We start from the raw sequence: 27,066 nt of genomic DNA, 5'->3' as shown, positions 1-27,066 counted from the left end.
AGTCCTTTATTGTAGGATTCTTAGAGGCCTCGCTCAGTATGTTCATTGTGAATCTCCAGAAGGAGGTGTAGCGCATAGCTTTTCCTGAGTTCATTTGACAGGTGAATCCTTTTTTCAAGACACGCCTGTTAACATTTCCTAGACCAGTATTACCTAAGACAATTTGGGACGCATTCATGTAGCGTAACGAGGAGATAATATATTTAAAATGTACACCTAGCCATATACATGATATGCTTTTTATTTTAAGAAGTATAAAGAACTAAAGAAATGTTAAACTTGCCAGTTTTGATGTCTGATATAATATGTTCATCAAGATTTTGTGTTTCTTGAGAATTGCTTTGTGGAAATGAATGGTTTTTAAAAATCCTGTATGTCTGATTTAAAGTAAATAATTTTCTGTCATTATATTTTCCTCTTACACATAGTGAAAAACAAAATAAAATATCGAGCTGAAGCTTGCATTAAAATGCAGAAAACTGTTCGAATGTGGCTTTGCAAAAGACGACACAAACCTCGGTAAGATGAATAGAGCCTAAAGAATCCAAAAAACCTATTTACCCTAATATAACATGGCATAAAGTCATAATGAAGAGCAGTTTGCATACTCACAGAGTTTCCTTTTTTCTCATGTTCTTTGTAAAAGATGTATTAGTCTGTTATTCATGTTATTTATTGGACATTAGTTAATTAATTGCTTCATTAATTCATTACTTGCCTCATTCTATAAAAGGATTTGAAGTAGCTTAGAAAAATGTAAACGCTGTAAAAGGTTGAAAGAAGCTGTTTTATTCTGATTATTTTAGTGACTTCAGTTTATTGATAAATGTCAAATTGACATTGTTTTTAAAAACATCTCATTAATATTTTGACCATAATTTTCAAGATTACCTGTAGGAATTATATTGTCTCACTGTCAGTTTAGTCTCTACTTCTTACTTGATTCTCCTCTTTTAAGTTTTTCTGTAATTTGAATTCTCAAATTTTTCAGTGCAAGTATAGAAGGCTTAAGTCTTGCTGACACATATTAATGTCATTCACATCCATATTGGATGATTCCTTTTACCCTCAACAAAAGATCTAAAAAAAGAGACTATTGAATGACGTGAAAACAGAAGTGAAATACTCTGTTTAACAATATGTTTGGTATTTTATTAAAATGAAAAATCTGTCTGCAGCATTCAGTGGTGAAATTAAACTCTGATGAAGTGTTGTTATCTTTACAGCATTGATGGCCTGGTTAAGGTGGGCACACTGAAGAAACGGCTTGATAAATTTAACGAAGTAGTAAGTGCATTGAAAGATGGAAAACCAGAGATGAATAAACAGGTCGAGGACCTTGAAATTTCTATTGATGCTTTAATGGCCAAAATTAAGGTATGTAATTTTAATCCAAATGACTTGGACCTTTGAAAATCATTTTTAATACCTTTTGTTATTGGTATTGTCCTTTTTTTAAAGATACAAAACGTTAAAGATGTTGAGTCTCAGAGATAAGTGATGCTCAACATATTATTTACTCTATATTTGAAAATTTTCATAGTAAAAAAAAAAGAAGACAATTTTTGTGCAGTTCATCTGTTGCTAGGAAAGATTTTTCCAAAATACTAACTAAAATACTATACTCTGTTGGTAAGCTTTTGCAGAATCATTACTGAGAGAGGATTAATGCATATTAATTTTGTTTCATCTTTTTCTACTTTCAGAAACTAATTTTTAAACTATAAAAGTAATGTAATATTATTGAAAATCTGGAGAAAATCACCCCCAAATCCTTACCCCACACACACGAACACATTCAACTATTACACTGTTGCATATTCCTCTCAAGCTTAGTTTATATGTACATATTTTTGCAGAGTTCTTATCATGTACATTTAATTTTGTATCCCTCTCCTTATGTTAGTGCCTCATTCCTGTTATTCCGTTAGCTTCATATAGGCTATATCATAAATTACTTAACTGTTAGGAAGTAACAGTTTTCCTCCATATTTTGTAGCCAAAAAAAGGGGGCCTCTTTTTTTCGATTTTGATTTCCATTTGATTACTAGTGGGACTGAAAATTTTTTCTATGTGCTTGTTTGTTAGTTATGTTCCATCTGTCTCTTCATATCTTTTTCTGTTGTACTTTAGGATCTTAATGTTTTTCTCATCTACTTTCATGATTCAGTGCAATTATGTGGGATATAATACCTCAAAGCGAGGCTTTTACGATGTTTTCTACAGATATTTTATGTAGACAATGATGAATCTTGGAGGAAGAATGGAGAAAGAAGTCAAGAGAAAAATGAAAATGCTTTGGATAGCCTTAGCTGATTTTGCAAATCTGTCAAGAGCCATCCCCATTTATGTGGTATTAAATCAATTAAAATCAACCCAGCCACATTTAAGAAAATCATCCATCAGTTTTGGGTGTAGTTGATAATTTTTTAAATATTCCTGAGGTATTATTTGAACACTGTTGTTAAAGAGTAGTAAACTCTGGCAGAATTAGCTAATCATTCCTTCAAAAATAACTTTGAATTACAGTGTATTAGGCTGTGCACAGTATACCCTTAGATATTTGATTACTTGATTGATAGGAAATAGACGCAAATATTTTTGCATAGAGATAACTTTAAAAAATTTTTTGAATATTTAATATTTAAACAGTATGAAAAGATAATGGGCTTACTGCTTACCAGCTTTTCCAGTCTTTGTATATGTGCATGTTGGGTTTTTTTTCATTGTGGTGAAAACACAAACCATTAAACTTACCATCTTAACCATTTGTTAAATGTACAGTTCAGTAGTGTTGAGTATATTCACATCGTTGTGCAACAGAAGAGATAACTTTTTAAGTACATGTCCATTGTTTTGTTTCTTTAAGTCCACCATGATGACAAGGGAACAAATACAGAACGAATATGATGCGCTAGTTAAAAGCTCAGAGGTCCTCCTCAGTGCATTACAGAAAAAAAAGCAGCAGGAAGAGGAAGCAGAAAGGCTGAGGCGTATCCAAGAAGAAATGGAAAAAGAAAGGAAAAGACGTGAAGAAGATGAACAACGTCGAAGAAAGGAGGAGGAGGAAAGGCGGATGTAAGGGTTTATGTTGTCGCCTTGAGTTAGAAGCCGACAGGACAGTGAATTCTTTGTGTTGATGGTGGTCAATGAATATTCTTATTTTTAAAAGTCATATTCGTATTTTTAAATACTAGTTTTAGAATAAGTTTGAAAATGGAGAAAGTAAGCTCATTTTACAATCATAACATAAAATGATTCTAACTGTAATCTGAATTTTGGTTAAACTCTTACACCTGAGGATTACTTGAGTTCTTTTTAAAACTATGACTTTCATATTATTTTATAATCTAGGAAGAAGGTACTTCTTTTCTGCAGTTTAAAAACTGATGGCATTTTGGAAGATTGCCATAGTAGGGCAGACGGAAGGAATCTAAGATTGTCTAATTGGAGAAGGAGTAGAGAGAAGCAGTGTGATCAGGACCTTACAAGTAGCTTGGTAACCAAGTTAATCCAAAGATGTTAAAGGTTATGGAATATAATTGTATTTGTTTTGTTTCTGAAGAACTACTGTCAGTAGAGTTAGATTTTATTTTATTTTTCAAAATAAGTTGATAATGTATATAGCCAGGAGGTTATTTGACTTCCCATTTTGTAACCTTTATTAATAGTTAAATTTTCTTCTGAAGGATTTCTTGTTTTATATTAAATTTCTGAAGAGCATTCTGCTTTTTGTTAGGAAACTTGACATGGAAGCAAAGAGAAAGCAAGAAGAGGAAGAGAGAAAGAAAAGGGAAGATGATGAAAAACGTATTCAGGTCTGTACTCAGTAGGCAATCAGACTGAATTTCTATCAAAATGAAATCTACAAAATTACAAAACAGAAGATCTTGATTTACTAGGTATAAATTGTCATTGTTTTATTCTAGAGACAGAAGGCAGTTTCTCAAGTGGTTATGGGACGGGACTTTGGAGCTAGGGAAGTGAGTTCAAATCCAGCCCCTCACTGACAGAAATTGTGACATTGCACAAGTCACGATGTGGGCCACAGTTTTCTCTCTCTGGAATGGAGATAAATAGTGATTGTGAGCATTAAATGAGTTAACACGTGTTAAGGCATTTAGAACAGTGCCTTGTTCAATAAGTATTAGGTGGTTATTATTCACAGGGGGAAAGTCAGATCAATATTCAGTTACATTATATAATGTTTTAAAAATGTTATTTTATAACTTTGTAGATACTGATATTAATAGGTTAGGATTAAGATAGTCTCCCTACCCCCATCTTTTAAAAAGTCCATGTCTGAGAATAATTGATTCCCTATTTGAGTGTCTGTCTGTCTCAGCTTTCTGATTCATCCTGAGCACAACCAACACTTTAAATTCCTGACCTCTGCTGTGTAGGTGTTGGTGTTAAGGTGACACCAAGGATACGATATTTGGGAGACTCATACTCTAGTGATAGAATGGTGCACTCTTGGTTTGGGGAACGAGGTAGCATTAATCATAATACAGAAGAGACTTCTGGTTAAACAGTACGTATTTCTTAGTAAAAAAAAAAAAAAAAAAAAAAAAGTGTATGGAACGATTTTACGTGGGGAGGGGAATGATCAGGTAAACAAGTGGGGAGGCCCGGGCGCCATGGCCTTCTGTGCTGGCAGGCGGAGGTGGAGGCGCAGCTGGCCCGGCAGCGGGAGGAGGAGTCCCAGCAGCAGGCGGTCCTGGAGCAGGAGCGCCGAGACCGGGAGCTGGCGCTGCGGATCGCGCAGAGCGAGGCGGAGCTCATCAGCGACGAGGCGCAGGTGGACCCGGCGCTGCGCAGGTACCGCGCCCGCGGGGCGAGGTGGGGGCGGAGGGGGTGGGGCTTTTCCGCTTGACCTCCCTGCCTGCCTCTTTGCAGCGTTAGGGTAGGCGAGAGTCATCATATTCCTTAGGCCCTGGTATATTTGCCATTTAAAAATGATTTATATTCACTTTTACACCACCCAAGTGAATGAAGCTATTGATTTCATCAAACTGTTAAACTATTGAAAGTTAAAGTTGATATTTCAGTTCTTGAGTAGTTTAAGAAAATATCTTAAGTTTTACGCAGAAATTATCAGAGTATTGTATAAAGGGTAGACAAGTAATTTCTAAGTATCTGCTGTTCAACACTGGCATAAAAATCAGTGAATATGTTATAATCCAGTTTAATATTTTTGAGGTTGGAATTCATTACTTTCCTAATGCAAATTTTAAAAATATGTCATATACCCTAACACTTTAGAAATTTTACGCGTACACACACGCTCCCCCCAGCTTCCCCGTGATTTAGAATAAACAGATTTCCCTTTCCAAGAAGGAAGCTTAATCACATTGAAATATTTTGACTCCTCACGTTTCTGAATTATCTCTAAATAGTATGGAGTGTGGAGGAACACGGAAGTTCTTACTAAAAGTTGCAGGAAGGTTTTACCATAACAGATGCATTCTCTAAAAATACAGAATGTAGAAACAGTAGTTACTATTATTATTTATTTGTAAAAACAAAGCAAACTAGTTTGTAGAGTTCCTTTATGTGTAGGTGTATTGTGTATATATGGAGAGGCACATAGATGGGTGTAACCATGCTTTTCAGAATGTCAGAGCACTGTTCATGACAAAATAATTAAAATACTAGATGTTGCTATTATGAAAGAAAAAAAACTTGGTCCACCGCATTGCAAGGTGGTGATTAGGTTTCATTTAGCTGAAAACAGAGATAGGGAAGGGAAAGAGTACGTTAACTTGCCTTCACACTTTTTCTAGTAAATGATTGTATCGGGGAGCTCTGGAGTCTGAATTGCATGTGAAAGTTACATTTAAATAAACTGAGTATGCCTATGTGTTATAATAATCGTTAAGCTCTTTGGTTTGGGTTCACTGTGTGGGTTCTTTATTAACATTTCACTATAATTAAGATATTTTTGCTCGTCTGTGGCTTTTGTAACTGCAGACTTCGCTCAGCTGCTGTTCGGTTCCTTCCACCTGTGTTTGGGCGGCTTGGCGGAGCCTTTGTGGATAACTGACTAGTGGCCTAGGCCAGGCTCCTAATGGACCGAGCAGTGGCCCTGATGTGTGTGAGGAAGTCCGGCACTTGACCGAGCTGACTTTATTATGGTTGAAGCTTGTTAGGGAGAGACTCATTAATGGAGTCATTCTTGGTGTTTATGGCTTAACTCTATGTTTAAGCATTTGAAATATTTAGCTCTATCCAGTGTCATCCCAGGTAATATGAGTAAGATATTGGCTCATACGTGGTCTCCTTCTCATCCTCAAAAAGATGCACTTCTTCCAATGTGAGTCATCTCAGAGAAAGAGTGGACCATTTAGGACCTTTAACTTAAGGGAGGAGTTACCTATGATTTAAGTTAAACAGAATTAACTAGGTAATGGGACCACTACCAAATAATTAGGAGGTACTCAAGCAGTTATGACTTGAACCGCAGAAGAGTTAGTTTAGTTCTCCTGTGGGACAGCCTTAGGAATGGTGTCCCTCCCTGGACTGTCCCTTCAGGTCCTGTCTGCCAGCTGTCTTCCGGGAAGAGAGCTGACCCTCAGGTCCCCATAAACTCCTTCCCTTCTGAACTGCCAGGTTAATTTTTAAACACTGTACTAAAAGCATTAGCACTTCATTGTAGATATGATGTTCTCTATAGATTTTCCATGTTTGATAATTTTATCTTACTCCATGGGCTACATCTAAATGTTTTTGAATGTTTATGTTACCTTTGTTAGCACTGAATTCTTTCTAACACATTTATGAGTGAGAACCTCTCTAAGTAACTCTGTTCTTAATATATGGCATGAAAATGTTCTTGGATTCTGTGATACATTACAAAACAATTTCAAGTTACTTTTCCAGCTTGGATTCCCATCCAGTAACTTCTAAGTAAGAATTGTTTCCTGCATACGTAATATATTTTAAAATATCTCAATCAATTACACATATGATCCTGATGCACAGTAATGATTTCACACTACCTTAAATTATAAAGTAATATCTAGATTCTATTAAAAACAAACACACAAACCTCACATGAATAGTTTTTTAATCTAGATGTAATATATTCACTCTTTCGTTTTCACAGAATGCCTTTATTTTTTTCTAATCATTTGTAATGAAGATTTAAAAACATTAAAATTCTGAGTGTTCTCATACATAGATTAAATAGAGGTAATAAAGTTTTTAAAATCAATTTGCAAAGTCACTGAAATACAAATTTGGCACAATCCAGATTTTCACAGTTCAGAATTGGTTATGGTATTGACTAAAATATACGTATTCTTTTCACAGGATTAATGGAGCAGGACCCAGAATGACACCGTATGTCATTTCCCTTTTAAAACTGATTTAATCATATAACCTTTTTTTCTTCTTCTTCTTTATTAGGTTGTGTCTACTTTTTAGGAGGAACATTTTCCTCATTGAAGTAAATTTTACATCATTATCATCATCATCATTATTATTTTGCCCAGGAAAAATGTTTACTGCTCCTAGGAGTTGGGTGCTCAATCACAGTAGTTTATGATTTGGTTTCTTTCTTTCTGTCTGCTCACTTTGTTTAAACTTTAATACCCATCTTGTTTTATGTGTTTTTAATTATCCCTTACTTATGTCATTATAAAAGTAGATGTAGAGATACAAATAAGAATAAATAAAATATTTAAAGTATTTGAGTCACGGCAGATAGCTTAGTTTTCCGTATATGTAATAGTTCATTCTGCTAATATCTAAAATAGCTCATAATCTAAAGTTATATACGTAATGCTAACATTGGTGCTCGTGTATCTTTTTGTTATGAAAATCTCCCCACAGAGAGAGAATCTTAAGTAGCAATAGGGATATACATATAAATTGTACTTCATATGCATAAATATATTTTTGCATATATTTTTACATATGTGTTATATGTATATAACTTTGAAATATATTTAAAATCTGAATTTTAATAGCTTTTAGGACTCCAACTGTACCCCTTATAGTGATGGTTCTTAACTCTGTCAGACCCCAGTACCAAATAACAAATGCTTTATGAATGATGCAACCTACATTAATAATTCTCTCTAAACAATACACGTAAAAGAGAAATAAAAGGACAGTAATTTATAATTATTTATTTTATTATATTTAATATGAAAGTGCTTGCTCACAACTACAGGGAAATGTAGTCAGGTACTCAGATGTTTTCACATATACGTAGAATCACCATGAGTGCAGCAGCTACAAATGCAAATTGATATAAGACAGTTGTATCAGTCAGTTAAATGCCACGAAATTGTGAACAGTCCTTTGTAAAGTTCTGAGCAGAGTTAAACACAGTGTCCTCTCCATTATACAACAGTGGAGAAATTCCTAGAGAAATTCTGTGAATATTAAAACCATGCAAAAAAAGGGTTGTTTTACCTGTAAAACTTATGTATAACTATGTGTATATAGTTTACATGTAACTATATGTATATGTGCGTTTCACCTCTATATGTCTGGTGGCTATGTTAAAGTCATATGGGACGTGGGGCAGTTCTTCTTGTGCAGGACATTTGGCATCCCTGACTCCTCACCTCATCCGATGCCAGCAGTGGACTCTCATAGCATCATTGCTCCCACAATGCACCACAAATTTTGAAACCTATCTCTGAGTGGGTGCCGTTGCATCCACTGCTTCATAGTTAACCATTTGAGCTCGAATTAAATAAGCCTAGCAACCAGCTTATGTCTGAGGTGAAACTGTGAGCATTTGCATATAGGTTGGAAAAATCAGAAGGAAAAAAAACACCTGGATGCAGGAGCCTTTTCTATTCAGTATATATGGTGCAACTCCTAGAGCAGTAACATGCTCAGGTGGGATGTTGAATCAGTAGAGATTGCCCGTCCAGCTGGGTGGTGTGAGGGCATCTGCGTATGAAATCTCCATATGATGAACAGACTATGGAGTAGAGAGCTTTGCAAGGCTGTGCATTCCCTTGAAATCTGCTGTGGGAAAAGAAACGTGAAGTTAGAAAATTCTTATTAGTTTGATTTTATTTGATGATATTTGTGTTTTTTTACTTTGTGTTTGTTGCCCTTGATCATCAGTTTTGAAAGATTACTTTTTCTCTGACTGTGCTTGCTTGGCTAGACCTCTGTCAGCATTGAACCTTAGCCAGTGTTCCTCACAAGGATGGAGAGAGTCCTTTGCTCCTTTATAATCAGGGTGCCAGCTCTTGGCCGGCATCCGGAAAACTGAGCCCTGAGGCAAACATAGCCATCTTCTTTTCTTCTGGTTTTTGCTGACTTATAAGATTTTGAGGTTACCAGAGTCTGATGAATAGAATGAATGAGAAAATGATTAATTATGAAGGAAGAGCACAAAGGTCAGGAAAATAAAATACTAATGAAGTTGATGAACATGATGACATGCACATTCCACTTCACAGAACTAAGCAAATTTTGAGAAAAGTTAACACTCTTCTGGGTAATAAAAGAAAAGCAAGTTTTTGCCATTGGGAAGTGTTTATCCTTGAAAGGTCAGAACACCTCAGATCTTTAACAAGTGCTTGAGGCATTTGAATTTTCTTAGGCATGCTTTGATTCAGAATTTTAGAGCTTTGAGTATATCAGACTCTTATTTAAACTCTGGCACTGTAAAATAGATCCGTTTGGTTTACCACTATTACACCTTGTCTAATTAATGTTTACTAAGCAACCCCGGTGCAAAAATCCTTGAATAGAATCTGTATCCTGCCAAGTTACCTGTATGCATTTAGAACATGCTGATTATATTCTATCCATAAAAATATCACAGAAGCACGGCTCTCATGAGATTTTATCTAAAAGTTTCTACTGCAGAAATGAAGTGCAAGTAACTTTAACTGGGTTTAAACAAAAATTTTGCTGTGTTGTATGGCTATATATATTGAAAGGTATATTATCGACTTTTACGAAGTAAAATAATAGTGTATGGTTAATAAAGCAACAATCCTGTTGAAAATATAAATTTTAATTATACTTTTAGATCTTTTAAGTAATTTGTATGGTTGTCTTTCATCTAATTATGTTGTATTATCATTTTTCTTATAGGGAACAAATGGCGAAAGAAATGTCAGAAATTTTGAGTAGGTTAGTGCAGTGTAATTTGTGGAAATGAGCGTCACCTCAAAATCATATGTTTTAAATTACTTTAAATTAATATTTTTAATTAATTTTTTAAATTAAATTACATATTTGGACCAGAACCTGTTATATGAGTAGGCTGTCCTTTCCATGTAAATTTTTGGTACAAGAAATGTGACTCTGCCTTCAGGCAGTGACTGTGCCCTCAAGGCCACACTAACATAGAAAAAGGTAAAAAAAAAAAAAAACAGTGTTTCCTCTAAATTGGCATTTTTCAGTGGGGATACCATTGGCATTTTGGTTGAGGCTATTCCTTGTTGGTAGTACTGTCGGGCTTACCATGAGCCCCTACCAGTTCAGTCTCAGTAGGGGAGCCCGTCCTGCCCTTGGGCCCGCTGCACCTGGTTGCAGGGGACATGAGGAAGGGTGGAGCTCCAGGCAGCCCCTGTCCACCACAGCACAGGGGCAGAACACCACCGGTGTAGAAGTCGAGCCACCAAGGAATATATCTTCCCAGCAGGATCTGGTCCATTATCAAGTGGATATGAATCAATAACATTTTAACTTTCAACTCTGAAGTTCCAGAGTTAATTGAAAGTGTTAAAATTAATATATTTTTAAAAATCAAAAGTCAGTTTTGCTACTCTGTATTTCACATGATTGTCTTTATCACAAGTCTAAATAATCAGTAAATGAAGGTGTACCTTCATTTTACTATTTTAATAACGCCAAAGATTCGGGGGGGAGCATTTAAATGAATTGGATTTGTGTACTTCTTACGATGCTGAATATGCTTTTTTTAGCAAGTGTATTTTTGTTTGACGTAATATGAATGAAAAGTTAGTAATAGTAAAAACATATTTTAAGCAAAAATAGTTTGAATTCAGTGTGATTTTTAAAAGTATCAGAACACCTTATGTATATCAACATCTCATATATATTCTGAGAGTCTATAAAACCATATTGTGTAGATTCACTTTCTCTTTCAGGAGGAAAGAAAACAATAACAAAACCCCATAATTTCAGCTACTCTTCTAGAAAAGACTGGTAGAAGAGCTAGGAAGGAAAAATAATTTTTCTGTTAGTTTACTGAATGGTGGTTTCAGGATGTAGGCAAAAAAGAGAATATTTGAATAATGTTAAAAGCATAACTTGTTGTTAAGGGTAGTAGAGAAACCTTGCTGACACACAGCTGGCTCTTTCTGAGCAAAGCAATTAAGAAAAAGCTCCATGGAGAATGGCCAGTCACACAGCTTATGAAAAGAAGAGGTTTTGCAATAAACTTGAAACAGATTTTAACCATGAAAACGCAGGAAGGACTAAATGGGCGCACGTTATTCTTTAGCCAGGCTTGTAAGTGACTAGGAGTCATCATGTCTAACAGTTTTTAAGTATGTAGGGTGAAGTATGTTATTTTTATTCTCTAAAAGGAAAGCATAAATAGGCCTTTTAAAGAGGCAAAAGTACCTTATTTGTTTCATCGTTAAGCGTAACGCTGAAGGAATAACTTTCCTTATTTGAGGAGGGAGTGCACATATTTTCAAGCATCACTTTTAAATAACATCAGTCTCATTGAGTGTCTGTGTCTTGCCAAGATCGCTGTTGTCTTTCAAAATGTAGAATGCTGAGAAAAATACGAGCTCATTTTCAGTATTATACTATGATCACCCCTCTTTAAGAGGAAGGTTTTCCAGGTGGTAGATCACAAAGGGGAAATGCTTTGTGTGATACCCGAGAAGCAATATTTTAGTCCTTTAATATTTAGTTCTTTTAATATTGTGCCGTCTTCTTTTCATGGCTTGAAATATGATGTATTTAAATTCCTTCTTGGTTACATTGAGCTTAAAAGTTCACTTGCAGCTTATTCTGAGTGTCTGCTATGTGGCAAGTGTAATCCTTTGCTGAAAAATAATGTTCATTTTTACAGAAAAGAAATTTTCCCTGTATTTTTAGAATAATTATTTCAACTTATGTGTATAGAAACAAATCTTAAGTGCTCAGTAGCACTGCTACGAAAAAGCTTACCCCATTTAACTTTTAAATTATTTATTTTATATATTTTAAATATATGTATTTATTTCTTATTTCTTTCCTCTTTTCCCACTCAGATGTTCCTCCTACATGGGGCAAGATAAAGCACTTGTGCCCTTTGAAATCTCTGTTATCTGTCTCATGACCTGCAGCCTTTTCCTTTAATTTACTAGTTGTCATATTATTACTCACTAAATACGAGGGTGTGGTTTTTATCTGCTTACAGAACTTTTCTAAGTATTTTTTAACACAGAAGCTCAAAGGTCACGGGAGTTTCCAGGCTCCAGCAGCTCTTTTAGGATGTCTCTAAAGACTCGGGCAGAGGGTGGTAGTTTGGCTACTCCCCTGGGAACCTCTAGACATCCAGATGCCCAGGGAGAGTCTGTGGGCCATTATGAGTGGTGGGGCTTGGCCGTCTGCAGGTTCCAGCAGTCTGCAGGTGATTGGCTCATAAACCCTTCATGTACCTCTAATGATCTTAAAGTATGTTGAGGAGTTCTCTTTTGATTTAAAAAAAATTTTCAATTGAAGTATAGTTGATTTACGGTATCATGTAAGTTTCAGGTGTACAGCATGGCGATTCAGTTATATATACACACACGTACACACACATACACACACACACATACATACACACGCACATACTTTTTCTCATTCTTTTCCCTTATTACATAATATTGAGTTTAGTTCCTGTGCTACATAGTAGGTCATTGTTGGTTATCTAGTCTATACATAGTACTGTGTATATGTTAATTCCACCCTCCCAATTTATCCCTCCCCACCCCCTTTCCCCTTTGGTAACCATAAATTTGTTTTCTGTGTCTGTGATCTCTTTCTGTTTTGGAAATAAGTTCATTTGTGTCTTTTTATTTCTTTTAGATTCCACATATAAGCAGTATCGTATGCTATTTGTCTTTCTCTGTCTGACTTACTTCACTTCGTATGATAATCTTTAGGTCCATCCATGTTGCTGCAAATGGCATTATTTCCTTCTTTTTTTATGGCTGAGTAATATTCCATTGTATATATGGACCACATCTTCTTTATCCATTCGTCTGTTGATGGACACTTAGGTTGCTTCCTTGTCTTGGCTATTGTAAATAGTGCTGCTATGAACATTGGAGTGCATGTATCTTTTTAAATTATGGTTTTCTCTGAATATATGCCCAGGGGTGGGATTGCAGGATCATACGGTAGCTCTATTTTTAGTTTTTTAAGGAACCTCCATACTGTTCTCCATAGTGGCTGTACCAATTTACATTCCCACCAACAGTGCAAGAGGGTTCCCTTTTCTCCACACCCTCTCCAGCATTTATTATTTGTAGACTTTTTTTTTTTTTTTTTTTTTTTTTTTTTTTTTTGCGGTACGCGGGCCTCTCACTGTTGCGGAGCACAGGCTCCGGACGCGCAGGCTCAGCCGCTCCGCGGTATGTGGGATCTTCCCAGACCGGGGCACGAACCCGTGTCCCCAGCATCGGCAGGCAGACTCTCAACCACTGCGCCACCAGGGAAGCCCCTATTTGTAGACTTTTTGATGATGACCATTCTGACTTGCGTGAGGTAATACCTCATTGTAGTTTTGATTTTGAGAAATATGTGTAAATGTATTGTCTTGATGTTCATATATCCGTGAGTTAGAAGATTTAAACTGAAGCCTGGGGGAGGTCCACGGCTCTAGAATATTGGAATCAGAATTTCTGATTGAAAATCTAATATGGCTGTTGAATGATGCACTGGAAAATTTTAATCCACCTGGGCATCCCGTAGTGCACCATTCTTAATCTCGTCTGTCAAAGGTACAAAAATTATGATATGTTTTTCCAGTAATTATTTCCAGTTCTCAAGCTTATGTTCACTTTCTTGCCTGTTTAGTCAACATTTCATTCGTGTTTCTAAGTTTAAATATGCAAAAATGTGTAATAATTACAGAGGCCCTGCTGTACAGGCCACCAAGGCAGCTGCTGGTACCAAGAAACATGATCTTAGTAAATGGAAATATGCAGAACTACGTGATACCATCAATACTTCTTGCGGTAAGTGTATGGGGAGGATGAAAAGTGGGAAGACTCTATCGCTGTCAGGTAATATAAAGTAAATACCTAGATTGGGATGGGCATTTTTTCCATATAAATTAGTTTAAGTCGTTCTCTTTGTTACTCTCACCTTGAAATGAAGACCTAGTTTGTTCACAAAGCTAAAAGAAAGACATGCTTATTAAGTTAAATTCATTTTGCCCGTCTCTTGCATAGACCAGAGAGGAAAAGCATAGAGGAATTATGGTTTGGGCTATATTAATGACTGACCCTCTTAACGTTATTCATAATAGTTAAATACCTATACATCAGACTGTTTTGGTCTATGAATGCAAAGTAAAAAATGGCAATGGAGTCCGTCCCTTTTAAAGCAATTTTTCTTCCAACAGAACAGAGTAAAAGGCTGTATCCAGAGAATCCCACACAGTTGTGTTCACGTATAAATCATAGTGTTTGAATTCAGGACACTGTAACTGGGACTTCAAGTGTCATAATCGTATGGGACGCCTCACTATGTTCTTTTCCCTCTTCACTGAGTTTATCTGCATAAGTACAAATGTAAAAAATGTGGTACATGTAAATCTAGCTTGTGTTTGAACACAGTGACTTCTTATTCTATTGTCGTGGTCTGTAACCTTGGACAAGTGACTTAACCTTCCTTTTTCAAGTTCTTCATCTACAGAAGACCTATTTAGTCCAGGGTTCTTGCGTGGAGGAAAGATATAACGTAGTAATAATGTTTAAGAAAATGCTCTGTAAGTGTAAAAGATAGTATTACAATGAAGTGCTCGTCTTTATCAATAATTAGTTTACTTTTGATTTTGTACTGTTAATTTAAGAATGAAATCTTCATTTAAAAATATATATATGTTAAAAAGAAAGGGAATTGAGTTATTTGTAGTGAGGTGGATGGACCTAGAGTCTGTCATACAGAGTGAAGTAAGTCAGAAAGAGAAAAACAAATACCGTATGCTAACACATATATATGGAACCTAAAAAAAAAAAAAAAAAAGGTTCTGACGAACCTAGGGGCAGGACAAGAATAAAGATGCGGACGTAGAGAATGGACTTGAGGACACGGGGAGGGGGAAGGGTAAGCTGGGACGAAGTGTGAGAGTGGCATGGACATATATACACTACCAAACGTAAAATAGATAGCTAGTGGGAAGCAGCCGCTTAGCACAGGGAGATCGGCTCGGTGCTTTGTGACCACTAGAGAGGTGGGATAGGGAGGGTGGGAGGGAGGGAGACGCAAGAGGGAAGAGATATGGGGATGTATGTATATGTATAGCTGATTCACTTTGTCGTACAGCAGCAACTAACACAACATTGTAAAGCAGTTATACTCCAATAAAGATGTTAAAAAATATATATATTTAGGCCACAGGATAATTATGCTAGACAACTAAATTACGATGTTAGTTGCTGTTTTTGTTTTTTTTTTAACTCTCTCTGTGTAATTGATAGATATTGAGCTCCTGGCAGCTTGCAGAGAAGAATTTCATAGGAGACTAAAAGTGTATCATGCTTGGAAATCCAAGAACAAGAAGAGAAATACTGAAACAGAGCAACGTGCTCCAAAGTCTGTTACTGATTATGGTAAAAACAAATCTGTACTTTTGAATGTTCCAAAGTACATGTATATAAAAAGTATATGTATATAACTACATGTAACTATACATAAGGCATTTGAGTAAAATTGTCCAATATAAATTTTCTCTTACTTTAGAACTGTGGGTCCACTGAATCTAACACAACCATAATGGCTTATCTTTCAAAGTATTATTTCTGTTAGATACATCTTTAAAGTCATATTTGTTTAAAAGTATTGAATTTACTTGTTAAGGTAAATTCTGGAGGTAAGAATAATCTTGTCCATATTGAGGAAGTTGTATGATAATGCTGTAAATACGTATTCTTTCCACATACACATATATACATATATGTAAAGATTATGTGTGTAAATATAAAGATTACTATGAAAAAAAGAATATTTACTGCAAATATTATAAAACTGTGAAAATACGAGTGAGAAATAATACCTTGGTTTAGACCAGAGTTTAACCTAGACCAAAATTTGCTTTTTTGACTGAGATCCTAAAAATGAATTTTGTTACTTTGTTATACAAAAGACAAAGCTGTATACCTGAAATTGGAAAATAGAGCAGAAAGGACATAACCTAGTAAAAGCAAGTACTAGCTTTAACATTAATTAAGAATACCTGTGACATGAGTTGTAATTTCAGTCTTAAAAGCAATCATTGGAATTTCATTTATTCAACTTGCTACTGGCACAATTTGTTAGGTTAATTCTGGCTAATGTCAAGGTGACAGCATATGTAATATCTTTTTTTAGAACGAGGTATATTCCCGACACTTGGTGGTATAGCTTAGCCATGTGTGACCCCAGCTGACTTAGAAAAGGAGCTCACAGTTATATTTTGCCTCTGTTACCGCCTTCCTAGCAAATAAAGCAGAGTTTGATGAAAGTCAATTAAATGGTGAAATTTTAGTGTTTCGAAGGTGTTGCAAAGATTAGATTGAGGAAGGGAAGTATCATTAGTAGAACGAGAGATGTGAATGCTAATGACTGCTCACCCATGTCCTCAGTCAGAATATAACTCTTGCAAGAGCAGTGAGCTTGCCTGCAGCTAAGAAATGGCAGGAGGAAGGCCCTCTCAACACTGATCTTCTGTGACCACCACTCTCTTCTCCAGTTTAAAAATTTGTCTCTGGGAAATGAAGATGACAGCATGATTCCATTATCTGTTCACTGTCTGTACCAAGTTTCTACCACAGTTGCTTTGTTTTGTAAAAATGGCAAAGGGCTATTCTCACTGTTGCGGCCCTTCCCACTGCGGAGCACAGGCTCCCGACGCACAGGCTCAGAGGCCATGGCTCACGGGCCCAGCCGCTCCGCTGCATGTGGGATCTTCCCGGACCGGGGCGTGAACCCGTGTCCCCTGCATCGGCAGGTGGATTCTCAACCACTGCGCCACCAGGGAAGCCCAGGGCTATTCTTTTTAGCTATAATCTTTAGCTGTAATGTTCTAATCATGACCTTGAACTGACTGGGTTTCATTATGTTCTATTTCAGAATTTATATATCTGCATGATTGCACTTCTTAAAACAAAAAGAAGACTTCCCTGGTGGTGCCGTGGTTGAGAATCCGTCTGCCAGTGCAGGGGACACGGGTTTGATCCCTGGTCCGGGAAGATCCCACATGCCGCGGAGCAACTAAACCCTTGTGCCACAACTACTGAGCCTGTGCTCTAGAGCCTGGGAGCCACAACTCCTGAAGCCCGCATACCTAGAGCCCGTGCTCCACAAGAGAAGCTACCGCAATGAGAAGCCCGCACGCTGCTACTAGGGAAAGCCCACACACAGCAGCGAAGTCAAAAATAAATTAATTAATCAAAAATAATGTTGTAATATTTGGCACACACATTTTTAAAAAATTAATTAATTTATTTATTTTTGGCTGTGTCAGGTCTTAGTTGCGACACGTGGGATCTTTCGTTGCAGTGCGTGGGCTTCTCTCTAGTTATGGTGTGCGGGCTCCAGAGCACGTGGGCTCTGGTAGTTGCAGCATGCAGGCTTGGGCTTAGTTGCCCCGTGGCATGTGGGATCTTAGTTCCTTCACCAGGGATTGAACCCATGTCCCCTGCATTGGAAGGTGGATTCTTAACCACTGGACCACCAGGGAAGTCCCCGGTCCACACATTTTTAATGAATATATAAATATTTCATGTATTATTGTAGCAAACCAAACTTTGGTACCTTACTCATCCAGCTTTGCCCCAAAAGGAGCAAATAACATGCGGCTTACCTTACTGGTTCCTATACTGTTTCCATTCATAAAGTACCTTTTGGAAGAACAGAGTAGATTAAGAAAATTTCTCAAGGGTCCCATCCAGGTAGAGGAACAAAATTAGGAATTGTGTAGGAACACACTCCCGCATATCTGTAGCCTTCAGAGAATTTGAATGTAGGTCATTTTCAGCATAAAATGTAACTTCTGCCCTGAAGAGTACTTTTTTTTCTCTTTATTTTTCTGTCATGTAAAATTCACTCTGACACAGGAGTACGGTTAACAGGAAAGGTGAAGGGCACCAAGATGCTTAACAGCTCACCTGAGAAAATGCTGTGCTTTAGGTGGTTTCCTCCTAATGGTGCAGCTGCTTGACCTTTAAAAGGAGCTGCTCTGTAGTTTAAAATTTAGAAGGATTAGAATTCATTAATTTGAGAAAATAAAATGATGACAGCTTATGATTAACAAAAATATAACCTGGTATTATTGCCTTTAAGAGTAAGACCTTGACAGATTATGGTAAATTCTTAAGAGTTAGGAGTTGGGAGGCTCAGATCCCTCTCCTGTGTGCCATACTGGGTGAGCACACTCTCATCACATTTATCCCGGAAAGAGGCTTTCGGAAATAATTTTGGGGGGCAGTGGCAAATTACCCAGTAAAAGATTTACATTTACTTGCTTAAAACAGTGACTTTGGAGAGTAGTTTTATTTCATAGCTCCTAAATAAAAATGTTGTGAGTTTAAGATTTAAGACAATGTGGAGAAATTAAAACATGCTGAGTATATGTAAGTGTGGCAGTGCTTCTTCTCTATATAAAAAGCATTTTTTTAAATGAATTTATGAGTTATTCTCTTTTTTTTCCCTACAAAAATTCTAGTAGTGCTTTAAAGGTACTTTCATCTTGATTATTAAGTCACTGTTGTGGATTTTTGTTTGGATATTACTGTGTTCGAAAATTAAAATTTTGGTCCTCTTTGTATGTCCATCAAGCAGGATGTCCTAAAAACACAATCAAAATAGCTTTAAAAAAAATTGGCAAGCAGCATCTACTTGTAGGTAGTTCTGGGAGTATTTGGCTATGGATAGGGTATTTATTTGCTAGTCACCACCTCCATTGATGGGAAGGCATTATAAATTAGAAGAATGCTCATTTAACAGTTTTGGCATTTTTATCTTTTCTTCAACATAAAATATTTGTTCACAGATTTTGCACCATTTTTGAACAATTCACGTAAGTCAATGGGTGGTAACTCATGAGCTAACTGGAAGATGGGTTAAAAATACTTTATAAAGTACTAACTTCTTCTAAACATTGTTTTGCTACAATTTTAAGGTGAATTGTAATACATTAATGTTGGTTTATCTGGACTAAGATACCTCATTTGAGATGGTACTTTCATTTGGATCACTCCAAAATATACATGCAGAACAAAATGTAATTAATCTGTTATTTCATCAAATTACTTCCTTTTCAAAAATAACTAGCATTTTAAACTGAGTATACCCAGTTCTTATTGTAGCAAAACTCTATCTTAATAAGCAGCTGATCTTTTAGAGTAAAGACTAACTTTAGGTGCTGGTTTCAAATACTGTGAGGGTGTAAGCATTTCTGTCCGAAGAGATTTGAGTTTCGTATGACAATGTATACAAGCTTAATAGAATGAATACCTCTTAATAGGAAGAGGAGGGTATTCTGTTACTTTTACAGCTTCTTATGATGCACATTTTTTGATCCTATAAAAGCTCTGAGTCGTCTTAGTGTACAGTAAATTTCTTCTAGAATCAGTTCAGCAGTAATGATTTGAATATAATGCCATATTTATTTGCCAACTGGTTGGACATGATTTTTTTTAGCGCTTCCAGTAATTTACAGACTTACAAATTTGAAATTTATTCACACTTTCGAAGATAACAATTGGATGTGAAAGAAATAGTTGTTTAGAAGATTAGTCTCAAGCTTTTAACATCTATATCTTTGTACTTTTCCAGATGAATATTCATTTCCAGGCTTCCCAAATACAATTTCATTTCTCACATTAGTAGAAAAAGCCATCCAAGACTTTCCATTGGGTTTCTGAATTTTACCCAATATATTAAGTTACAGGGGATTGTTATTTTGAAAGAAAAAAAGTAGGTTATACTAATGGGTGGCCATCAGTATCATAGTAAGTTTCTGTCAACAGGACACTGAGTTGTAATTCACTGCTGAAGATGGAGGGAAGGGGTTTTTTTAATTTTTCAATCCTTTTACAAAATGTCTTAGTTTTGAGTTAGTGTATTTTCTGCAGAGTAGGTAGTTTTTAAAACTCGAAATGGAAACACTGAACTGTAAGTTGTTTTGAGGGAACAGGAACGAGAGAATAAATAAGCTCATCTCTGGTAACATGCTAAAGGTGATACGGCTTTTTAAAGTCACTAACAAAACTGGGTCTCTTTCTTTCATAGGCATATACGGCTTTGCTAACTGCTTTTTGCTTTCTGTTGTTTGCACGAAAATAAATTGAGCTGCTATAAAGCTTTTTGCTATTGGTGCAAAAAGTAGAATAAGAGTAATTTCATCCTTTCAGTACTTGGAAAGTCTCACAAAAGCCATGTGACTGTCCTTGACTTGTACATGTTATATAATTTTCCATTGACATACTTAGCTTTTCAGTGAGATTCTTAATTGAGCTGCAGTTAAAGTTGTGAGTATAGAGCATATTAAACAGATTTACCAGAATTATGCTCCTGAAGATGTAAAGTCATTGCCTCAGAGAACTGAATATTTTCAGAAAAAAAAAAAACCCAAAACTCAACCGTTTAGTAATGGAAATTGAGTGAGGGAAAAGAGATGATAATGAGCTCAATGCCCAGTGTTAGCAGAAAAGCAAGGATTTCTCTTTTCTATTGGCAAAGGAAACCAAATATTATACACGTTCCACTTATTGCAGTGGATTTTATTCCAAGAGAAGTCTGGTTTCAGAGTAAGTAAATCTCTCTGAGTGAAAGTTCATGCCGACTGTTACAGTTTTGTTGTTGCTGTCACAAAGTTGTCTAAATCTTATTAGTAAAACATCTGTGTTATCTTGGCCATTTTAAATCCCAGGATCAGTTGGCAGAGGAGAAAACTTGTATGTCTTTCACTCTTTTGAGAATCTGTGATTAAATCGACAAATATCTGGAATCGCTCAGATTTGTGAAATTACTTTTTATTGGTTTCATCATAAATAGTCCTGCAAAAGTTGTCCTGCAGCCTTCGTTTGAACTCTTTGGAGGAAAAAATACAAATCTAGTAAATGCTACTAGTTTGCTTTCTCGCTGAGTGAGTTCGTTTTGTGTGCAGACGCAGTCATTTGTGGGAATCTGCTGGGGGCTGGTTGTTGTTATTGCTGCTGCAGCTGTTGGTGTGTGTGTGTGTGTGTCTGTGTGTTTACAATGCCCAGGAACATCTTCGGGGGAAGAAACTTCTAAGAAATCACCCTTTGAATTGTATTCATCTGTAGGCAGTTCCAATTTACATTTTGTTTTAAATTCACTGTTAGGAGGAATCCCTCTTTTTGCTTTTGTAAACATTGGTGGTGCATTTTAGGATTAAAGGCTGCTCTCCTTATCCCTCGGGCTGCTGGCGTGACTCTGCTTGTTCTCTGTGACAGCTCAGCAGAACCCGGCAGCTCAGCTCCCTGCCAGGCAGCAGGGGATCGAGATGAACCGACAACAGCGCTTCTTCCGCATCCCGTTCATCCGCCCTGCGGACCAGTACAAAGACCCGCAGAATAAGAAAAAAGGCTGGTGGTATGCGCATTTTGATGGACCCTGGATTGCCCGGCAGATGGAGCTTCATCCTGACAAGCCACCCATCCTCCTGGTGGCTGGTGTGTACGATTCACATGAAAAAAAATTTATGAAGCAGAAAAGGATTGAGTACCCTCTGAATGAAATGGTGTGATGTACAGTGTAATAATTGATTAAATTTCAGGGTTGAGGCGTGGAGCTTTGCAGTTAAGTCACATCAGTTGAGGGTAACTTCTTTACAATATGGAATTGCTTGGATTAATTATGTCCTTGTAGAGCACACAGAAACTTGTCTGTGTCCTAGGAACCTTTTCATTGGTGTCTGATTATATCATTTGCTTTGTAATGGTTACTTAAGGAAATGTAGCATTTTTATTAACCCTGGTAACTTGTTTTTTTCAACTGAATCCTTAGTACCTTTTGAAATGGAACTTGGTGGAGGACACATTTGCTTCTGGTGAATTTATGAAGCAGATTTCAATCTTAGAGGAAGGAAATGGTTTTAAAAGTCCTCAAATCTATGAGAATTGGTAGACATTTCAGGAATAAAGTTTACAATAAATGGTTCTGAAAGGAGGTATAGTAATTCTCTGACGTCTCATCTGTGCAGGTAAGGATGACATGGAGATGTGTGAGCTGAATCTTGAAGAGACAGGCCTGACTCGAAAGCGTGGTGCTGAGATTTTGCCAAGACAGTTCGAAGAAATTTGGGAACGCTGTGGAGGCATCCAGTATCTTCAGAAAGCAATTGAGAGCAGACAGGCCAGGCCCACCTATGCCACGGCCATGCTGCAGAATCTGTTAAAGTAGAAATTGCACTAGCCTTGCAGCTGGGAGCCCTTGCCATGGCACTAGGTAGGGAGGGTGTCCCAGAGATTTAACCATTCCAAGATCAAGTTAGAATTACTTATACAAAGTGAACAGATTTTATTAATCATGGCTTTTTGTTAATTTAAGGTTAATTATGGTAGTGAATTTGGGACCTAAAATTTACTTTCCTGTATCCACCTGTAACTGTTAGACCTCTCATTACTGTAATACTTGTTACACTTGGACAGACTCTGGACATTTCTCCTTCTTTGCCAACAGACTACCTTAAATCCATCTTAATTGTTCTTTAGGAAAAGAAGTTTTTAAAAAATGCAGAATTCATGCTTTTTAAGGATGGCACAGTACCGTATAACTGGAATAAAGAAAACTTAGCTTCAATTTTCATACAAAAATTAAGGCACTTAAAATGATCAAGGCACTGATATTTTGATCTGAAAGCTGTGTACTCTCTATACTAACTTTTTCAGAAATTCATGGAAATTTCCGTCAAAGGTGGAAATTTTTATTTTTTCCCCCCTCTTTTGCAGTGCAGTGTCTTAGTTTGAGTAAAGCAATTTACCCGAAGCTCTAGAATTCTGGAGAGAGCCTTGATGTATTTGATGCAATCTGTGATAAAGAAGGTACATAGTATCCTGCACAGATTAGTTTTGCTTTTCTATCACATTGTGTTGCTATAAGAATATGTTCTTATATTCCATGGACAAATAAAGGAAATTCAGATCGTTTAAATGCTTGAAAGTTTTGAGATAACTTTGTTTCGTTTAGAAAAGGAAATAGGTTTTAGGTGGCAGTTTGGCTTAACTGGACTGAATTCAAATATTCTTTCAGTTTCATCTCGGTTGTGATTTTGTGTCAGAATCTTGTCCAAGTTGTTTCATGTGATTTAAACTAGTGTTCTGCTTCAAAACACCTTTGTTTTTTAAAAAAATTCCTATTGTCTTTTTTGGCCTTCGAGATTTTGGTAATTGTAGAGCTCTTTTATAAGCCTTGTAATGCAAAAACCCTGCACTGAGGAATTGCTTGTTTCATGTAACTAATAATTAAAAAAAAAGTTTTGTGTGCTGTTTAGTTTTGATCAAATGTCAGCAGTTTCAAGCCTAATATTTATGATTTTCATATTAGGAACTTGGAAACAAACATACATCAAGGAGTTATGTTGACATAATCCTAAGGAGTCTTGTTTGTATTTTAGAATAAAATTAGAAAATAAAATTACTCTCTGTACTTTTTTTTTTCCCTTGATGTTTAAAGACCCTAACCTTTGAAATGAATTTCTAGTGATTTTTTTTTTTTTTTTTCCTAGAAAGAGTACCTCACTTAGGAAAATATTTCCCAGCTGATTGGATTAGTGCTTGTGAGCTGGACACTGTTTTCAGAATTGCTTCTCTCATTATATGTTTTAGTATAGAGATATTTATTTATTATGATAGTGTGCGAACGATCGTCTTCTGTTAAGGAAAGTAAATGGTCCTGTCTTTACTGTTGAGAATGTGAATGTGATTATCTTTTTAAGGCTGTATTACTGCATAGACTCACCCACCCTTGGGTCATTTGGTCCCTGTGATTTGGTGACAGAAGGTCTGGTTACTGAAAATAAATGTCCTGTTCTCCCTCTTCTTATCACTCGCCTTTAACTGGTGTTTTTATTTGTACAGGATAGTGAATGATAAGCTTTTTTCTTAACTGGTAACAAGTAGAGTCCTGGAAGAAAATTTAGTAACCAAATAGATTTTTAATGACTTGTGCCCTTAGCGCTGTTTCCAGAAACAGTCTTACGTGTGTCCTAGATACATGCAGGTACTTGATGGAAAACTAATCACACAGGTTAAATTGTCGTAATGAGAGAACTTAAAGTTTTGAAGAATTTGTGAGAAATATATCACAGCAAGGCATTGTTACAGGTCCTTAATTTTTCACTTTAATAGCTGATAAAATTATAGTCATTCTTAAGCCATTTTGTTGCTAATTATGTCACACAGCTGTCCTAGAACATGTCCTAGAGCATATCTGTTTTAAGTAAGTCTCCTGAGTTAATTGTGGCTCCGGGAGGCTTGCCCTAATTCAGATAGACTTACAGTCACCTGCATACCACAGCTCTGCACACACAGAAGCCCCTTTGCTGGAGAAGCTTAGGACCTCCATCATCCTCTAAGGGAAATAGCAGAGAGAGTGTTGCGAAAAATGTAGATGCAGCTTCTTGACAGTGTTCGCAATCAAACCCAGAAACACTAGGTTGAAAACGGTATGAATCAAACGTCAATTTATATTTTAATCAGTCATTCTGAGATGTAAAATTAGAAGCTAAAACGAGCACACTGTACATTAAGAACTAATTCTTCTCAATGCCTGTCTCACTCAATACCAGTTCCTCCCTTAGTGTATATGCTTTGCAAAGGTAGATGTACGTAAAATATTAAAACTGAGAAAACAACATGTGTTCACATTCAATGATGGTGTAATTCCCAATCTCATTAACACACTTGAGGTACGTATTGTGAGCTACGGGTAGGCACTGAGAGAAAATTTCTCTAATACATACGTATGTTAAGAGAACAGTGGGTTTTCCTGGTTGTAAGGTTGAGTAGATGGCACCTTCTTAAAGGACTATGTGAGGAAGAAGTAAATAGTACACTTAGGAGCACAAGCCCACACAAAAGACATTCTACTGTAACTCACATTCTGCTTCCTATAGTGACTTTCTGTAGGTCATTCTTTCCAGTAACATAGTGAACCCTTTCAATTTGCAAACAACAAAACAAAAGATCATATCAGATCACAAAAGAAAAGATCATCTTAAGTGGAACACAGGTGGTATTTGTGGAAACGTAGAGAGTAGAAACTCACAGGCACAAGGAATAATGAGGATTTTGTAGTTTTATTAATTGGATTTTTAAAAAGATCATTTTCACTCACAGGTTATTACAGTGGTTCTCAGGGGATCCAGACAGGTAGATCTTTGGTTTCTTCACCTAAACTACCTTAAGAGTACCCGAATCAGTAGAATAAATATTATTGAATGAATCAGTGAATTAGCTACAGTGTTAGTGGTAGACCTGACTCCTTTTACAGAAGAGGTAAACAGAGATCCAGAGAGCTCAGGTAATGTAATTCTAGGCCATGAAAGAGATGGAAATGCCTTTGTTCCACTCGAGTGCAGCACAAAGAAAACAGGCAGACTCCTCTGAGTAGCCCCTGGGGGTTCGTGAAGGGTTGCTCTCCTGTCACTCTCCACCTTCAGATGTCATGGCCTTTGTCTGTTTAACTTTACCAGCAGTAACAATTATTGAGCATTTTTATTTCTTCCAGAATATAAACTAATAAGGGAGGGGAGGACAGAGGATATCTAAAAATTAGAATTAAGGACAGGTAAAGGCGAAGGTTGTCACAATAAGGAAAGAGAAGAGTGAATGGAAGAGAAAGGAAAGGGGTGCACCCCTGAAGACGCTACACCCCAGGCTGGAAACAGTGCAGCGTTTTAGGTGACCAAGCGCTCCTAGATCTTTGCTAAGTTGTAGAATGAGTTGTACGTAACGTAAGAGCAAAACCCATGGACCTATTAAACTTGGACCAAGATAGGCCCGGTGTATCGATTCTTAGCATACAGAAACGACACTGCCACGCTGGAGAAGGCCAGTAGACATTCTGTGCGTAGGCCCTGTGGAGGGAGGAAGTGGTGATACTTGATGAGGTCGAGCCTACCCGTGCCGGGACCAGATCTTTGAGTACAGTAAAGTTCAGGTCAAATAAATGTCTTCTTCCTTCCCCATGACTAACCTAATACGTGAAGTAAGTTTGGTTGTCATATACTTTTCAAAAAAGTTTTTCAAGAGATAATCAGGGGAAAGTGCACACCGAAAAGAAAATCTTTAATCCTAATTTGTACCTGTGCAGACTCTTACCTTCAAACCCCAAATAGGTTTATGAGTTGGCCATTTTCTTTTCACTTTTGAAAATTCATCTAATTGCATCTGTTACTTAATGTTTCCTCATTCCCTAAAAATGTGTATCTGATACTTTCCTAAAATACTGATGTACTGGAAATACAAATAATAAATGCTTCTATGTAGAACTTGCTTCTTGCGCTTTTACTACAGTTACAGGGTGTTATAAACAAAAAAGTTGTAAATGTTACACTTGTTGTCTCCTGTTTCCAATGGAATAAATTGGAGGAGCTGGGATTCTGAAGTTCGTCCAGTCACCAGACCTGGAAACCCTGTGCCTGGTGGCGGAGGAACAGGCAAGGAACCTGGGTGATTGAAGCATCCTTGAGCTTTGACCCCAAACTCCTACAGGTTTTCCATCCAGGGAAAAAGCAGGAGCCACTTTGCCTAGATGAGAGAAAATCCAAATCGTGGCTGCCTTTCCTCAGGCCCTTACCAGTTTGTTTGTGAGGTGACAAAGGATGTGAAAACGGGGGACCCAAAGAAGAGTCCTTGTACCTAGGACTTCAAACACCGCTGGTGTATATAGGCTACT

At 36.8% G+C, this 27,066-nt stretch overlaps 1 protein-coding gene across 7 annotated transcripts in view; it reads left to right on the top strand.

The window, feature by feature from the left end:
* MYO6 (myosin VI) overlaps positions 1-24,213 on the top strand; it is a 144,572-nt gene extending 120,359 nt beyond the window's left edge. For 2 of the 7 annotated variants that reach the window (XM_032651164.1, XM_032651165.1), the window contains 12 exons: positions 429-519; positions 1,227-1,377; positions 2,870-3,078; positions 3,740-3,818; positions 4,661-4,821; positions 6,871-6,909; positions 7,315-7,344; positions 10,078-10,116; positions 14,071-14,174; positions 15,642-15,773; positions 21,621-21,839; positions 22,370-24,213. In XM_032651164.1, coding sequence (XP_032507055.1) covers positions 429-519; positions 1,227-1,377; positions 2,870-3,078; positions 3,740-3,818; positions 4,661-4,821; positions 6,871-6,909; positions 7,315-7,344; positions 10,078-10,116; positions 14,071-14,174; positions 15,642-15,773; positions 21,621-21,839; positions 22,370-22,569 — 1,454 coding nt within the window. In that variant the 3' untranslated portion in view covers positions 22,570-24,213. Of the gene's footprint in view, positions 1-428; positions 520-1,226; positions 1,378-2,869; positions 3,079-3,739; positions 3,819-4,660; positions 4,822-6,870; positions 6,910-7,314; positions 7,345-10,077; positions 10,117-14,070; positions 14,175-15,641; positions 15,774-21,620; positions 21,840-22,369 lie in introns of those variants that run through there. The other 5 variants (XM_032651166.1, XM_032651167.1, XM_032651168.1 and 2 more) reach the window with 5 other exon arrangements.
* The last annotated feature ends 2,853 nt before the right edge of the window (positions 24,214-27,066 follow it).

This window comes from Phocoena sinus, chromosome 12 (assembly GCF_008692025.1).
Source record: "Phocoena sinus isolate mPhoSin1 chromosome 12, mPhoSin1.pri, whole genome shotgun sequence".
NCBI classification, from domain to species: Eukaryota; Metazoa; Chordata; class Mammalia; order Artiodactyla; family Phocoenidae; genus Phocoena; species Phocoena sinus.
The sequence above is the reverse complement of the archived record's forward strand: the minus strand, read 5'-3'. Positions and strand labels throughout refer to the sequence as shown.